The 18,379-nt window shown below is 40.3% G+C and overlaps 1 protein-coding gene across 4 annotated transcripts in view; it reads left to right on the forward strand.

The window, feature by feature from the left end:
• The window catches only part of LOC139456315 (sodium-dependent dopamine transporter-like), a 127,931-nt gene that overhangs the window by 66,183 nt on the left and 43,369 nt on the right, over nucleotides 1-18,379 (forward strand). For 3 of the 4 annotated variants that reach the window (XM_071237944.1, XM_071237945.1, XM_071237943.1), the window contains exon 2: nucleotides 4,591-4,670. In XM_071237944.1, coding sequence (XP_071094045.1) covers nucleotides 4,607-4,670 — 64 coding nt within the window. In that variant the 5' untranslated portion in view covers nucleotides 4,591-4,606. Of the gene's footprint in view, nucleotides 1-4,590; nucleotides 4,671-13,632; nucleotides 13,697-18,379 lie in introns of those variants that run through there. The other variant, XM_071237947.1, reaches the window with a different exon arrangement.

An 18,379-nucleotide genomic window follows, 5' to 3' on the forward strand; every position in this document is an offset into this window, starting at 1 on the left:
TGTTTATTATTAAAGTGTCTCCATTTTGGCGTTACATTTGTTTATTATTACAGCATCTCCACCTGAGGGTTACGTTTGTTTACTGTTACAGCGTCTCCACCTGATCGTGTAGAACTGACGTAGATGTATGACTTTCGCGAACACCTTTGCAATTTTCAGTTATCCAATCACAGAAGTGTTACCTCTATTTTGCCTCTTACGCCCAATGGAATCTGTTTCGGTATCCAATGCCGTTGACATTGTATATTTATGTCTATACATCTACGTTAAAGCAACAAAAGAGATTGATGAACACGCACAATATTGCGACTTAGTATTAACATATGTGGTAAATAATGACAATCTGGGCACTAAAATTGCTTTCCGAAAGTCGGTCTCCGATATATTTCCCATGTCACTAAATCCCGAGTATACTTGTGGCTACATATCGTGGATAAAGTGTGACATTTGACTATGGCCATACGCTTCTGATACAACTCCACATTCCAATCTGATCCAACGTTGGTCATTTTAAAGACAGGGACCATTTATCCGGACCCCATGAATTGGGAAACCTCGCGTACCGGACGATATTTAGGTAAAACAAAATATATCCTACATGTACATAAAATGCTTCTATCCGGAAATCCGGTTTCCGGATCCTGACAGTGAATTTCAAATACCAAATTCCATATACAAACGGTCACCACTGTACATTATACAGGCAATATAGGACTTTGACGCTCATCTTTTCGCGAACACAAGTATCATTACGTTTTGATAGTGTTTCATAACCACATGGTCATGATATCGGAATCGTCCACGCGATTCTGGTTTTAGCAGCGATTTTCCTGCATTATGGCAGGACATGCTTTCACTTTTCGCGAACATCACATCACTGATTGTCACCGCCACTTTGCCTTTAACGCCCAATGGAGTCTGTCACGGTGGATAATCGAGACTGGTTATCCTTTGGCGTTGATGTTTTATGTTTATAAATATGGAAAGTGTCTTGTTGCTTTGATAAAATTGAGCGTATCCTGCCCCACTTGTGACACCTGTCACAAACACATTCAAAGGCATGTCAATTTTTCACCTGAAAAAAAACCCACGGGAACAAGTAAAAATAGGGTATTGCGTCGGACATAATTTTGGTCACTATGAAACTTTATGGTAGCTTTGCTGAAGCCTTGAATGTTAAATTCATAAAGCTTGCATACACTTTGGTCGTAGATTGCGTGTCAAGCAATAACTGAGTTTTGCCGTTCTGCAGTTGAAATGCTTGTGTAAACCTTTTACCGATTGTGTCATAAAATGAGAGTATTGACATTTTTGCGAATATGGTATGATACACATCCCCTCTTGACAAACACCATTTATCCACAGGACTACAATGTTTCGATTCGATTTTGATATTTTGATTAGAGATTTTGATTGCATGTTAGGGTTTTCTCATTTACTACGACTATGAGTGCGTATGCCTCAGAGACTCTCAAAATCCCATCTCCGAGTGAAACATGAGACAATCATTATGTTGTCTATTCTGGGGTGTATCTTAAAATATCGGTATATGCAGTTTCAGGAAAATGTTTTTAAAATGAGCCAACCACCATTAGGACATTTTAAACACCATCGATTTCAAAACGACGTCATCGCTTTGTATATGATCTATACCTAAAAAAAATGGTATAACGATGAATGACCGCACAATGCACGGTAAAATAAGCAATCATCTTATATCGTTGGAAATAATGTCATCCCAAACAGAAACGCCCCCTCGTCATATTGTCATAGCTGTTTTAACAGTTTTTCTCTCATTCTTTGAAACTGCAATTTCACATTTCTTACAATTATGTAGTATTCAGTGACGAAAATTATTTCAAACAGTAATACTGCAATTGGAAGTGTTTTTTTTAATTTATGGAACACTACAAACACGAAAACGTCGTTTTTTCCTCCATATGGCCTTTAGACGTATTTTCGATGGTTTTAAAACGACGCCCTATTGGATGTTTGTCGCTGTCAATCAAGGTATTGCTCTACTTTTTCTGGTAGGATCACGTGGTAGGTTAGAGGCGCATGCGTGTTATAGTCTCAGGTTCAACCAATCTCATTAGTCCTATTACGGTTGACGTCAGACCGAGCTTTCCCGAACTTTGACCGAACAATGAATTGACTGACAAGAGGTCGACATCAGCCAATCAGGCAGCTTTCTCATGCTTTACGGCACTAGTTTCAAACTGGCGACTACACTTTGAAATTCTGACAAATTTTCGATTAAAAATTTGAAACCTGAACAAAGAAACATTTTGGAATGGCTAAAAGATGGCCTAGATTGTATTGATTCAGTCCTAAAGACCGAACTGTCGTTCGGAATACCCCTTCGAGGTTGCATGATTAGAAATCACATTCCGACTGTCACTTTCCTGATCTGGTAAGCGACGCTCTGATTGGTCGGATGAAAGGTCGTTCTAACGTAACCTGTAATGGGATGTCCTCAGATCTTTGTTTCGCGGTAGCGATACCTAAGACTTGCTTTTAATGAGATTGAGGTTCCATTAAAATATAGCACACCTCCGTGGTCTGGTAGTAGAGCGTCTGCCCAGTGAGCGGAAGGTCGGAGGTTCGATTCCTGCCCGCGCCATACCAAAAGACCTTAAACGATGGTACTTGTTGTTACTTTAAGGGGACAACACTAAGACAGGAGCGCCTGGGTGTCAGTATACTGTGTCTAAGCGGGGTATCCATGCTTAACACACACACACACACACACGCACGCACGCACGCACGCACGCACGCACGCACGCACGCACGCACGCACGCACGCACACACACACAAACACACACTGTGCACGCTTTGTAGTGAAGGTAACGTGGAAAGTGAAAACCACTTTTTGATGATTTGTGACCAATATAAAACACTGCGTGAGAAGTACATGTCTGATTTATGTACATCATAGCCTACACGTAACGAATTCAGTGTGCCTTTAGCATTAACGGACGCTAATTAGGTGATACAGCTGGCTGTATATATTTACCATGCAAATTGCTTTCAGAGAGATCCATGTTGACTGTGATTATGTTTAATGTTATTCATATTATATGTCGACTAGCCACCTGTATGAACATCGGCCCCGTCCAACATGCTTCGTGAATAAAGAATAATTCTATGTGCATAAATTTTGAACTCATCCCTACCCATTACACTCCAACCCACCCTACACCACCCCACCCCCACCAACCCTAACCCAACCCCACTCACTCACTCACTCATTTCACGAGTGTGGCGTCATATAAACATGACGTCAGTAATTATTTGCCTGTATTGTACTGTTTGGTTCACGAGTGTGGCGTCACATAAACATGACGTCAGTAATTATTTGCCTGTATTGTACTGTTTGTTTCACGAGTGTGGCGTCATATAAACATGACGTCAGTAATTATTTGCCTGTATTGTACTGTTTGTTTCACGAGTGTTGCGTCATATATACATGACGTCAGTAATTATTTGCCTGTATTGTACTGTTTGTTCCACGAGTGTGGCGTCATATAAACATGACGTCAGTAATTATTTGCCTGTATTGTACTGTTTGTTTCATGAGTGTTGCGTCATATATACATGACGTCAGTAATTATTTACCTGTATTGTACTGTTTGTTTCAACAAATCAGTAAATGAGCTATCGTGTGACTGGATTATTATTTTCTGGTCCATCGTTGGATTGCCGGGTTTGGTTACATGCGTCTGTCGCATGACAGGACTAGTGTGTGAGTGAGTGAGTATGGTTTTACGCCGCTTTTAGCAATAATACGGCTGTGTACACCAGAAATGGGCTTCACACATTGTAGTCATGTTAGGAATCGAACCCGGGTCTTCGGCGTGATGGTGGCCCTTGCCGTGATATTGCTGGAATATTGCCAAAGGCGGCGTAAAACCATACTCACTCACTCACTTCGGCGTGACGAGCGAACGCTTTAACCACTGGGCTACCCGACCTTCCCCTATGACGGGACTACCTATGTGCGGTGTCCGGCAACAATACTTTTTTTAATGCAAATTTTGTGCGTGGCTTACCATTTTCGCAAACACCTGGTGTCATCACTGTGGTCAGTGGTCCATTTTCACCGCCAGTTTGCCTTTTACACCGAATGGATTCTGTTTCGGTTGATAGGTTGGTCCATTCCCTGTCCCTAACGATGCAAAGATGTTTAGTTTGAAAATAAATGCATAAAACCTGAAGTAAGTATATTTTCCTGTGTGGTACAACCATGCACTCATTACGTATTCGTTGCCGTCATCGTCGACGCTGGTGCCGTCACAGAAGACCATTAAGCGTTTCTGTATGTTAAGCTAATTGCCAGCTCTACAATGCGATCGGTATGGTAGCAGGTGTTACTGTTATCTGTCGTGACGATTTTCTACATGGATCAAGACATGATTTCGAGTTTCTTAGTTGTTTTATAGCTGTTGATACAATAGCGTGACTTGCTCGGGTAATGAATAGTCCCTCAGAAGTAATCCCATGTAAGTTGGAGGCAGTTTTATATTTACGTCACAATGAACCACGAAGAGTTCAATAAGACACTGGTAACGCGACTTTTGGTGTTTCAGGTGAATGAGGTGAAGGATGGGAAGTTTGGGAGAAGACATGGCGGATAAGCCAGACGATAGCACGGACATACCATTGCAGGGTAAGTCATATATACATATATGCATGTAAGCTGTCTCTCTGGTGTGTCAGACTGGTGTGTAGTGTGTCAGAGTGGTGTCTAGGGCGTCAGAGTGGTGTGTATGGTGTCAGTGTGGTGTTGAGTTGTCTGTGGTGGTGTGTAGACTGTCTGTGTGGTGTGTAGGGTGTCAGAGTGGCGTGAAGGGTTCCAGTGTGGTGTGTAGGGTGTCAGAGTGGTGTCTAGGGCGTCAGAGTGGTGTGTAGGGTGCCAGAGCAGTGTGTAGGGTGTCAGAGTGTTGTGTAGGGTGCCGGATCGGTGTGTAGGCTGTCACTGTGGTGAGAGGGTGTCACTGTGGTGGTGTTAGTGTGTCAGTGTGGTGTTGAGTTGTCTGTGGTGGTGTATAGGGTGTCTGTGTGGTGTGTAGGGTGCCAGAGCGATGTGTAGGGTGTCAGAGTGGTGTGTAGGGCGTCAGAGTGGTGTGTAGGGTGCCAGAGTGGTGTGTAGGGTGTCAGAGTGTTGTGTAGGGTGCCGGAGTGGTGTGTAGGGCGTCAGAGTGGCGTGAAGGGTTCCAGTGTGGTGTGTAGGGTGTCAGAGTGGTGTGTAGGGCGTCAGAGTGGTGTGTAGGGTGCCAGAGTGGTGTGTAGGGTGTCAGAGTGTTGTGTAGGGTGCCGGAGTGGTGTGTAGGGCGTCAGAGTGGCGTGAAGGGTTCCAGTGTGGTGTGTAGGGTGTCAGAGTGGTGTGTAGGGCGTCAGAGTGGTGTGTAGGGTGCCAGAGTGTTGTGTAGGGTGCCGGAGCGGTGTGTAGGCTGTCACTATGGTGATAGGGTGTCACTGTGGTGGTATTAGTGTGTCAGTGTGGTGTTGAGTTGTCTGTGGTGGTGTATAGGGTGTCTGTGTGGTGTGTAGGGTGCCACAGTGGTGTGTAGGGTGTCACTGTGGTGATAGGGTGTCAGAGTGGTGTGTAGAGTGCCAGAGCGGTGTGTAGGTTGTCACTGTGGTGTATAGGGTGTCTGTGTGGTGTGTAGGGTGTCTGTGTGGTGTGTAGGGTGTCTGTGTGGTGTATAGGGTGTCTGTGTGGTGTGTAGGGTGCCAGAGTGGTGTGTAGGGTGTCAGAGTGGTGTGTAGGGTGTCTGTGTTGTGTGTAGGGTGTCAGAGTGGTGTGTAGAGTGTCACTGTGGTGATAGGGTGTCAGAGTTGTGTGTAGGGCGCCAGAGTGGTGTGTAGGGTGTCTGTGTGGTGTGTAGGGTGCCAGAGTGGTGTGTAGGGTGTCAGAGTGGTGTGTAGGTTGTCACTGTGGTGATAGGGTGTCAGAGTGGTGTGTAGGGTGCCAGAGTGGTGTGTAGGGCGTCAGAGTGGTGTGTAGGGCGTCAGAGTGGTGTGTAGGGTGCCAGAGCGGTGTGTAGGTTGTCACTGTGGTGATAGGCTGTCATGATGGTGGTGTTAGTGTGACAGTGTAGTGTTGAGTTGTCTGTGGTGGTGTGTAGGGTGTCTGTGTGGTGTGTAGGGTGCCAGAGTGGTGTGTAGGGTGTCAGAGTGGTGTGTAGGGTGTCAGAGTGGTGTGTAGGCTGTCACTGTGGTGATAGGGTGTCAGTGTGGTGGTGTTAGTGTGTCAGTGTAGTGTTGAGTTGTCTGTGGTGGTGTGTAGGGTGTCTGTGTGGTGTGTAGGGTGCCAGAGTGGTGTGTAGGGTGTCAGAGTGGTGTGTAGGGTGTCAGAGTGGTGTGTGGGGTTCAAGTGTGGTGTGTAGGGTTCCAGAGTGGTGTGAAGGTTCCAGAGTGGTGTTAGGGTGCCAGAATGGTGTGTAGGGTGTCAGAGAGGTGTGTAGAGCGTCAATGTAGAGCGTCAGTGTGGTGGTGTCTGTGTGGTGGTGTTAGTGTGGTGGTGTTAGGCTGTCAGTATGGTGTTAGGCTGTCAGTATGGTGTAAGGGTGTAAGTGTGGTGGGCACTGTCCATATTCTATATCCATTAGGGTACTATCCATACATTTTATCCTCGAGGGCAATGTCCATATTCTATATCCATTAGGGTACTATCCATACATTTTATCCTCGAGGGCACTGTCCATATTGTATATCCATTAGGGTACTGTCAATACATTTTATCCTTGAGGGCACTGACTATATTGTATATCCATTAGGGTACTGTCCATACATTTTATCCTTGAGGGCACTGTCCATATTGTATATCCATTAGGGTACTGTCCATACATTTTATCCTTGAGGGCACTGTCCATATTGTATATCCATTAGGGTACTGTCCATACATTTTATCCTTGAGGGCACTGTCCATATTGTATATCCATGAGGGTACAGTCAATACTTTATATCCATAAGGGCACTGTCCATTCTTTATATCCAATAGATCACTGACCATAGTTTATATCCATAGGTCATGGTCACAAAAATATAAGCTTAAGGCGTGTGCACAACAAACGCCATGTTTAATACCGATATCAAACAATTCAATTAGTTTTAACTTTGTAAACACAAGCGACAAAACCATTTTCATAATCATTAAAAATCTCTGCTAAATGCATAGTCCTTTGTATGAATCCGCCTGTATTACAAGCATGTGTATATGGATCACTATGAAATCACATTTATAAAGAACAAACACTAAGTTTGACATATATGATAAAACTAGAATATCACAGATTTGTAGCAGGTCATTAAATTAATTGACTCTTACAAAACATTTTAATGCATAAAGCCGGGCTATAGATCGCCAGCAATGAAAGTTACTGTGACTGGACTTACGGTACCTATGCTAACAACACCATCCCTCTATGTGCTGGCGATTGCAGACAGGTTAAGCCGAAAACAAGTCAAGATGGGAAAAAATAAATAAAAAGTACACAGGCACAAACATACTTTGAATGGTGTGGTCTTACATGCTCTCTCAGAAAGGCTGGACTGAGGTCATCGTCACTAACCTTGACCCTGAACCCTGCGTGTAGCTTCAACTCCTAACTAGAGATGATCGATTGTCTGCAATGGTGTCAAGCAATAGAGTTAATTTTGCAGTTAAAGTTGTCTACATTGGCCTGTTTCAAATCAATGGGTCTAACGTTGAAGTTATTCTTTGCCGAAGGAAGTTTAGTTTCAAAACACAAGGGGCGTATTCAGTTCAGTGTTGAGGGTCAAGGTCACGTTAATCCCGATGTGCAACTAAAATTAACGTGCTTACAGAGACTGCACTTGAACTGTGAATCTTTGTATTGTTGTGAAAAATTCTATATATTGATTTAGTAATGCTGATTACAACGCAGAAATCAATGTGTTTACCTGTTGCATTCATGTTAAATCAGTTGGCTAAGGTCACAGACTCAATTCTGAAAATAAAATAATTGTAAAGGCTTTTAAACAAAACGATATTTCTATGAGTTAAATTTGTCAAACATTTCTCGTAGTTTTTTTAAAATACTTTAGCTGTAATATTTGGAAATCAGACAAAGGTCTCAAGATTAGTCCTTTCGTTAAAAACTGAAATGTAGAATCGTTGCAGTATAAATTTATGATCAGTCAGTTTCATCACTGACTGGGTATTCCAGCCTTAACATGCATATAAAATTAATAACCAAGAACAAGCTTGCAATGTCTCATTTTGTATCATTTTCAGTCTCTAAAACAAATGAACAGTTATAGAATGAACCCACCATAATAGAATTGAATCTTTATTATAGTTTTGTGGTTTTCACCATTATAGGTAATTAATACTAATTATAGCCGTTGGAAGTAATATCTATAGTTTAATATCATTTCACAAAATGATAAAATTTTTACGAGATTGAGTTCATAGCACTGCATCAGAAGGAACTTAGTGTAAACACGTTGTTATTAACTAAACAGATTTTGAAATCCTTGCTAAAATCATTTTCGGAATTTCGAAATAAACTCAGTTACTTAAATCGTTTAACAGGTAATTAAATCCAGATTGAGTCTAGTACGATCTGGTTTTGAGGAAGCCAAGTCCCTGATATGCTGCCAGACTAGCCAGGTTTTCCTGCAGGCGTCGACGAAAGCAAACAGCTAAATCTCTGAGTAGCATGTACCACTTTTCTCTGTTTACCAAACTACCCAACTGAGCGGCGCCTCACGCCTTGAGAAAGCAGGGGGTGAAATAACGGCACAGGGCGTCACAGCGATCTCTATATGTGAATACACTGGCTCAATTGCCTTTTACTTCGATCTCTTTATTTCTGGCCATTGGACATTGATCCATCGAGTAGCAGATTGGCAAACCGTGTTCGTCGTTTATGGGTGCCTGTATACATCTAGTTAATAGCACTCAGTGCCAATATAATGGATTATCGTCAAACACAATTAATAAGGTAGAAAAGCATCATTAAGTCATTACGTGCCGTGGTTATAGACGACTTGATCCCTTTCATCCAACGATAGCCTTTTCTTGAGCTTCGGTGACTGCTGGCTTCAAGAAGTACTTCGTCTCCTCTTGTACCAAAGCCCAGCGTGACAAAGCATTACGGGGCTGGGTTATCTGATTTTCTTAGTTTAGGTATCCTCTGCTTATGTTATGGTAATATAAGCATATTTGCTTCAATGGTCTATTACATTTATATACAGTGCTGGAAACAATTTGAAACATGTAGCAATCCATATCCTATGGTACCAAGGCTAATATTCAGGGTCAGGGTGTGTCTAATTTACTTTGCTTTACTTACTTATCCTCTGCTTATTTTATGGTAATATAAACATATTTGTTAAAGTGGCTTATTGCATTATGTAAGCTGCTCCAACCTAGTGGAGAATGTAGTAGACTAGTTTATCTTCAATTGTACCAAATGTTAGCATAATAAAGCATTGATGTGTCTGCTTTGCCTCATTATCCTATGCTTATGTTATGGAGCATTGTGATAACAAAAGCACAATTGCTTTTTTGGCATATTGATGTTATACCGGAGATTCCAGACTAGTCTTCAATGAAATCGCATTCACTGATAAAAGTATCTGAATGTAATGTGTGAATTTAACTTAGCTTGTTGGACTTCTTTGAAAACAGAGTGAGTGAGTTGGGTTTAACGCCGCTTTTAACAGTATACCAGTTATATCACGGTGTGTCACCTTAATAGGGGAGGACAGCCTAAAGTGAAGCAGGTCTCAGACGTTTAACACTTCGGTGAAACCCACGAGCATGGGTATAGTGCTGACAAACCTAGAAACATGATCGGGGCGAACCGGGATTCGAACCAACAATCATGGGTTTCTGGCGTACCCAAGGGACGCAACTCTGCACAGCGAATCGCGGCGCCTTAGACGACTGGGCCACCCGTACACCCCTTTGGAAACAGAAATGCTACCTGTAACAATACTGGCAATAACGTAGACCTGGTAGGGCGTCTCTCAGTTTTGATGAAAGTGTTTCTCAGAAACCATGCAGAACATAGAGATTACTACACGAGTGTCAGTTATGTACCATTATTCTTACACCGCGTTAGATTCGAGTTAGATACGACGGGCACGAGTGCAGTGCTCTGTTTCTTACAAACCCTAATGTCACACCGTTTTAGCATTGAATTGGTGCATATTTTCTCTACCAACGTGATCGCAGTGGGGCATTGATGCTTTACACAACGGTCATGGCTAACGTCGTCTGGCACACGGCTTACTACTCCTGCTTTGTGTGAATCTCCACATAAACGTTTTAGCGATAACTTGATTAGCAAGGTGATGATGATCAAACAACATTTATTTAACTCTCCCTAAAGTTTCGACACGGAAATAGGTGCATTCGACTGGAGCACGATAAACGTATCAATGTAATATAATCAGGAAAGTAGTCCGTCATTATCTGACCTTAGGTCATCACCATGGAGTAGCCAATCACGGAACTGGAAATCGATCACACAAATGTTTGATACCATTTTATTTTAAAATGGGATTATTGAAAATTCGCAACCTGATTGGACACATTACGCTAAAATAAACTTTGAATATAAGTTTTAGCATAAAGTAGTTAATATAGTAGTAGTAGTAGTAAGCATACAGTGCTTCAAGCATTTGTTTATTATATAAATAATAATTTCCATAATCATAAGAAATATTCGCGAAAAGCAGCATTAGAACGATCCCGGCACTGTCAACTAGAAAGCAAGTGATCCATTCATATAATTTTCACCACTATTTTGCCTTTTACGCCCAATCGAGTTTGTATCGGCAGATAATCGAGTCTGGTTAATCTCTGGCGTTGAAGGGGCGGTCGGGTAGCCTAGTGGTTAAAGCGTTCGCTCGTCACGCCGAAGACCCGGGTTCGATTCCCGACATGGGTACAATGTGTGAAGCCCATTTCTGGTGTCCCCCGCCGTGATATTGCTGGAATATTGCTGAAAGCGGCGTAAAACCATACTCACTCACTCACTCACTCTGGCGTTGACGATTCATATCTATGAATCCCTGTCAAGCAGTAATGAGGACAGGTGTTCGCGAAGAGGTGAGCGTATCCTGCCCCGACGGAGGAACCCGCCAGGTGTTTGTTTGAGTTTTGATTTAAAATATTTTGGAACACCCTTAAATATGCTCACCATAGTTTGATTGAAATTATCAGTCATTCATTGATTCGTAATCTTCTGCTCGTGACAATCCATGATATAACATCAAATAAATGAAAGCGACAAAACCCTTTTCCATAATGATAGCAACGCTCTGCTAAAAGCAGCGTCCATTGTACGAATCCGATTTATCATAAAAGCCATAATAATGTGCAATTTACATTTTCAATGTAAGACAAATAATACTAACATTTACAGTTGGCCAGTGGTTGGCCTTGTAGGTCTGTTGACACGTAGCGTGTGCATATGTAAATATCTAACTTCCTGTGCCTTTGATATATAAATGGTTTATTAATGCACGCACTTCTTTTACAATCATGCTGCATTGTTTAGTTCCATCTTTGTTAAAGTGAGTTGGGTTTAACGACGCTGCGAACAGTTTTCCAGTTATATCAGGGTGCGTCAGCTTAACGTGAGAGGAAAGGCCGACGAAACCTTGAAACATAATCGGGACAGGGCAATTATGGCAGGGCAATTGCGATGTGCGGCGCCTAGGAATATATACCTTTGTTTAATAACACATTGTACCTACTCCGTGAAGACCCGGGTTCAAATTCTCCACATGGGCACAATGTGTGAAGCCCATTTTTGGGGTCCCCCGCCGTGATATTACTGGAATATTGCTAAAAGCGGCGTAAACCCATACTCACTCACTCACTCACTCACTCCGGGTTAGAATTGCTCTTCAGCAACCCGTGCTTGTCGTAAGAGGAGACTAACCGGATCGAGGGGTCAGGCTCGCTGACTAGGTTGATGCATGTCATCGCATCCCAATTGTGTAGATCGATCCTCGTGATGTTAATCACTGGATTGTCTGGTCCAGACTCGATTATTTACAGACCGCCGGCATATAGCTGGACTATTACTGTGTGCGGCGTTAAACGACATACAAGTGAGGTGAAATGGGATTTAACGGGGATCGGACCCCGGTCCTTCCGCTCTCCGTACAAACGCTCTAACCACGAGACCACGGAGGCGGTTAAACGACAAACAATCCAACACATTGCGCCCATCTTGAGAATCGTGAGGAGCGACCACTAAAATCACCAGGCTACCCCATCCGCAATTTTCTAATTGTATATGGCAACATAATCATTTATTGTATTTATTATGATAACTTCCCATTCGCTCTAAATAGATTCGTTTGAGCCCGACTCTGATTACTTGACGCTAAAATTTCCGGCCAATCAACTGACACGAATGAGCGAGAGAAAGTCTGTGAAAAGTTAATGATAAGAGAGATGGTGACGTCACTTCCGAAACGAAGATTTGGTGGCGAATGGTTCCAGGGTATTTGTCATAGTAGAATGGAAATCTAATACCCTGGTCATCGAGGACAATTGGGGAATGACAGAAAATATTTTGTGATAGGATTTCGAGGTGAATCAATCAGGAGAGACGTTATGATTTAGCGTTATTACTGCTATGAGTAACGGGGCTTCAGATGTCAGTGTTTCAGTGTAGGATCTAATTGGAAGCGACAAAATTATAATGCGACAGGCGCTCAAGTCACAAGAATCAGATTCAATGCAATGTGATTTTATTCAGCCTTTTGAAACTGAACAGGCTCTATGGGGTCTACAGTTAATGGGTTGTGACGTGGTATTGTGATATATGCATTTATAATTTATTTGTGACGGTATTTCAGCTTAATGTGGGAGAAAAGCCCGAAGTGATGACGTTTACCAGTTCGGTGAATCCAACGAGCACCGGTATGGTGCTGACAAACCTAGAAACATAATCGGGGCGAACCGGGATTCGAACCAACAGGTTTCTGGCGTGCCCAAGGGACGCAACTCTGCACAGCGAATCGCGTCGCCTTAGACGACTGGGCCACCCGTGCCCCCGTATTGACTCAAAGTCAATATAATAAAATGTTAAATCCAGATAATAATCAGTCTCTATTATCGTCCGAAACAGATTCCACTCTGCATAAATAGCAAAATAGTGGTAAAAGATTATATGAACCTATCCCTAAAAATCAGTGATGTCACCAGGTGTTCTCGAAAAGGATATGCATGTCCTGCCTAACTGTACCACCAGCCATTCACGCAATTTGCATAAAAATAATGATTTAAAAAACCCAAAAGTACGTGTGTACTTTTAACTATGAAATTCAGAAGAAATACATATGGTGCAAAAAAATATAAATGTATATGGTACATAACCGTGTAGAAATTAACCACTTATTCACGCAACTTTTGAAAATGATATGTTCAAATTGAGACACGTACCGATCGACATAACCTGGAGTCTCCTCGTTTGACACAGAATGTGCTAAAACCGGTCTAACCTATCGGTAAGACCGGTGCGTCGTGATCGCAACACCACAGCTGTGGCGTGAATTAGCTCTGCTATTATCATAGATAGCCTCTGTGATACTCACATTCGAAAGGCCACCTGACAATTTAGAATACATTTATAATATCCACCATGAGAACGATGGCACAGTCAGTTGTGATGGCTTTTTATTTCCACTCATAAGGTATGTTGCATGCGAGAGAAAACGATATTGCTGTGTGTTTAGAATCATGTCCCTTGGCTCTGATAGATGCAAGATGACACATATGCAATTTCATTTAACTTCGTAAATGAGTATGACAAATATTTCTTTATTTAAATATGTTGCTCATTCGGTGTATCCTTGGTCAAAACGTTGTTTAATTTAGTTTGGTTTTGGTTATTTGCATGTGCTTCATATCTAGAATACAATTATGTATTCCATATGATATAAAGCATGGCACACGTGTATACCTGTTAACTATATATGTCTATAAATGTCTCATATACAAAATCATTTGATGATTAAGGTTTTGGTTTTGTGCTTAATGTGTGATTTATATCAAACTAAAATATAAATTATATAATATTAAGAATGGTCCACATTCATACCTGATACCTATATATTTTCTTTATTTTGATTATTTTTTTCTCATACACCGAATCATTTGTTCATAACACTGTTGAATAGGGTTTTGGTTTGGTTATTACTTGTATTTTATAATCAACTAGAAGAAAATGGGTTAGGTTCATATGATATAAAGTATTGCACATAGGTACAGCTTGTACAGTAGACACAGTAGACATAATAGACACGGTAGACACAGTAGACATAGTAGACACAGTAGACGTAGTTGTTGTAAATGATATCAATAACCAAATGAATCAAAACCTTTTTCTTCAAGTGAGGACAGATATTTCATTTACCTAATTTTGTCGAGTGTCTTTTTTTAAATGTATTTCATTATAGCCAACTTTTAAAATACTTTGTCGACCGATTAATGATATTAATTCATTATGAGAACACATATGTTCTGAAGCATGAAAAAATATAATATATGAAAATAGTTTCTTGTTTATGTAATTTTTACAGTAACTATTACCCCCTAAACTGAAAGCAATGTTAATTGATGTGTTCCCACGCAGGGGCAGGATACGCTCACCATGCAGAGAACACCTGGTATCCTTATTTTCTAATAGTGATTCATAAACACATGCTTATAGTATCTTCGGAACCGTTCAATGGACTTAAAGCAAATATATCTGTTTAATTATGAAAAGGTTTTGTCGCTTTTATTATTACATACACGGTTCAATTATAACTCCACATAAGTGATATACAGACGTTTGTATTGTAATTCACATAAGTGATATACAGATGTTTGTATTCTAATTCACATAAGTAATATACAGACGTTTGTATTGTAATTCACATAAGTGATATACAACACTTTCAATTGTAAATCCACCAACGGGGATTCCTTGTCAGCATGGAATGGATTTTTCGCTTTTATTCTCAGGCGTTATGCAACTATTAGATAACAACCTTATTAGCTAAAGTGCACGTGGTGTCTGCAAGTGACTACATCAGGAATGTATTGAGGTCAAGTGTGTAACGGTACTCACAGTCACGCACAAGACACGTGTGTAATTTACTCTGAATTCAGTGTGCACCTTATATCAATACATATATCTCTCAATCAGGGTGGATGTTTGTGTATTTTCAGCTACTCAATCCGAGAAGGCTAAATTTATCTCTTTTTATGTGTACATGTTTCATTTAAATATTTAGAACTATAAATGTCAAGAGGGTAAAAACGTTCGGATTCAAAGAAGAAATCATTCTTTGAACCAAGATCGTGAATGGTCATAGCGTGCACATTCCCATGCAATATATAGATATCGATACCGTGATCTTATCTACTACAAAACTAGGACATTTGCACAATAGCCTTGTTTTTCATGACTTTGTAAAAACATACTTCTTTTTTTTAATGAGAAAGTTATGCGATAAATCACAAAGAACAATGAAGAACGAAGCGTGGTTTAATTCACGGTAAGACATTGTTCTATCATGACGTAATTTCTGGAAATTCGTACATGCACGCACCTTGGTGACGTCATATATTGGACGACATTATTTTTGAGTGGGAAGTGTCTAGTGAGCTGTTCCCCATAGATGTAGCTGGGCAACGTAGATAAATGCAATGGAGAGCGATCGCATGCAAAAGTGTGAGAGATATGACAATCGGTATTGGGAGAAAAGGTACAGGTAATCGACTTGCAAATTATGAGAAGATGCGGGAAATACCAAAGACGATTCGGAACTGCACCTCTCATGGTCTATTCTCACTGCTGTGTATTATTGTACGATAAACAACCCCCACTCATCGTTTATTTCTTAAGTAATGTGGGTTACATAAATGTCCATGTGAAGACCCGGGTTAGAATTGGTCTTCAGCAACCCATGCTTGTTGTAAGAGGCTACTAACGGGTTCGGGTGGTCAGGCTCGGTGACTTGGTTGATGAATGTCATCGCATCCCATTTGTGTAGATCGATGCTCATGATATCGATCACTGGATTGTCTGGTTCAGACTCGACTGTTTACAGACCGCCGTCATATTGCTGGAATATTGCTGAGTGCGGCGTATAGTTGTTTTTATGTCATTGAATACCAGTGTTAAAAAATACTGTGCTCGTCTTTATTTATCGCACTATAATGTTAAGAATCATTTACTCTCGGTAAAGTTACTCTAATGATTAACACCATAAGTCAAGCTGAAAAAAAGGGAATCGTAAGGTTCACACAGACTTTTTTAAATTAGAATTTATGCACATTTTAATGTTAAGTCATTGTACATTTTCTGACTTGTTACTATGTCAACAAGTGAAATACAGCAGCTTGATTTCATTGTACACCCAGTGCGTACTTGGCTTCTGCTCACACATGAATCGTAATTAACTATCCAAAAGGGATATACATCGGTTTCAACTTTAAATCCTTAAGTGATATACAAAAGTTTCAACTTTAAATCCATTAGTTATATATATCAGTTTCAACTTTAAATCGTTTAGCTATATACATCAGTTTCAACTTTAAATCCTTTTGTGATATACATCAGTTTCAACTTTAAATCCTTTAGTGATATACACCAGTTTCAACTTTAAATCTTTGAGTGGTATACATCAGTTTCAACTTTAAATCCTTTAGTGATATACATCAGTTTCAACTTTACAACCTTTAGTGGTATACACCAGTTTCAACTTTAAATCCTTTAGTGATATACACCAGTTTCAACTTTAAATCTTTGAGTGGTATACATCAGTTTCAACTTTCAATCCTTTTGTGATATACACCAGTTTCAACTTTAAATCCTTTAGTGATATACACCAGTTTCAACTTTACATCCTTTAGTGGTATACACCAGTTTCAACTTTAATTTTTTTGTGATATACATCAGTTTCGACTTTAAATCCTTTAGTGGTATTCACCAGTTTCAACTTTAAATCCTTTTGTGATATACACCAGTTTCAACTTTAAATCCTTTTGTGATATACACCAGTTTCAACTTTACATCCTTTAGTGGTATACACCAGTTTCAACTTTAATTTTTTTGTGATATACATCAGTTTCGACTTTAAATCCTTTTGTGATATACATCAGTTTCGACTTTAAATCCTTTTGTGATATACATCAGTTTCAACTTTAAATCCTTTTGTGATATACACCAGTTTCAACTTTACATCCTTAAGTGATATACATCAGTTTCAACTTTAAATCTTTGAGTGGTATACATCAGTTTCAACTTTAAATCCTTTAGTGAAATACGGCGTTTTCACCTTTAAACTTTTAGTGATATACATCAGTTTCAGTTATAAACCCTTATCTTTTGACGGGTTCCATCGGTTGGCAGGTTTCGCCCAGCTTCTCGCGAACACTATTTGATAGTGCTTCATAACCATGCTTAAGCGGGGTCGTGAGATGAGGAGATCTTTTTTATGATAATGGAAAGGTTTTCTTCGCTGTCATTTTGTATACAAGTTTAAGTTATAATGATATATAGCCGTTTCTCTTGTAAAGTGATATACAACTGATTCAATTGTAAATCTACATCGTGGGGATTCCGGATCAGACTGGGAACCACGCAATACGTGCTGGTCACGTAATGAATCCAGTGGTCAGACTCGGTGGTTGGTTGAGTGGTTGTCATCGACAGTGACAGCAAGGATCGTTGCGCATAATGTCAATCACTGGTTTGTCTTGTCCAGACTCGGTGTAAAACCCTTTTAGTTATTACAGTAAACTACGTTATAATGAGCACGCTTATAACGAACTGACGGATATAACGAACTTATTTTTTTGTCCCGGCCACTGCTGTATCTATGGTGTACACATGCTTTAAACAAACTATGGTTATAACGAACTATGGTTATAACGAACTAAAATTAGTTGCCGCATATGTACAAGATAACATTCAACTTGCACCTATTGTTACAAAGTTTATCCTATAGTAATGGTGTGTATAAATAATGTGTGTGTAATGTGTGTGTAATGTGTGTGTAATTGAAATAGAAGTGCCTCATTTTTCAGTGATTAACAATAAGCAAATTTCTTGGATTGAAGGATAAACAAAATAAACAGACTTAATGTACTTTTTCAAGTCATATACAAGGAAATGTCAATTCCACTGTTACATAACAGACATAGAAGTAGAATATTATCATTGGCATCCGACCTTCCTTCATTATTTCTCAGCCAGACAGATTTTCACGAAACGTAACACATATTGAACGATATTGTCACAGAGTTATTGAAGACAACTAATTCTCAGGTCCCAACAAGCTTTTCTATGTTTGGTACTCTGAAACTCTGAAATTTTTTCCCAG

The sequence above is a fragment of the Haliotis cracherodii genome, unplaced genomic scaffold, assembly GCF_022045235.1.
Source record: "Haliotis cracherodii isolate W230 unplaced genomic scaffold, xgHalCrac1.p SCAF_11, whole genome shotgun sequence".
Classification (NCBI taxonomy): domain Eukaryota; kingdom Metazoa; phylum Mollusca; class Gastropoda; order Lepetellida; family Haliotidae; genus Haliotis; species Haliotis cracherodii.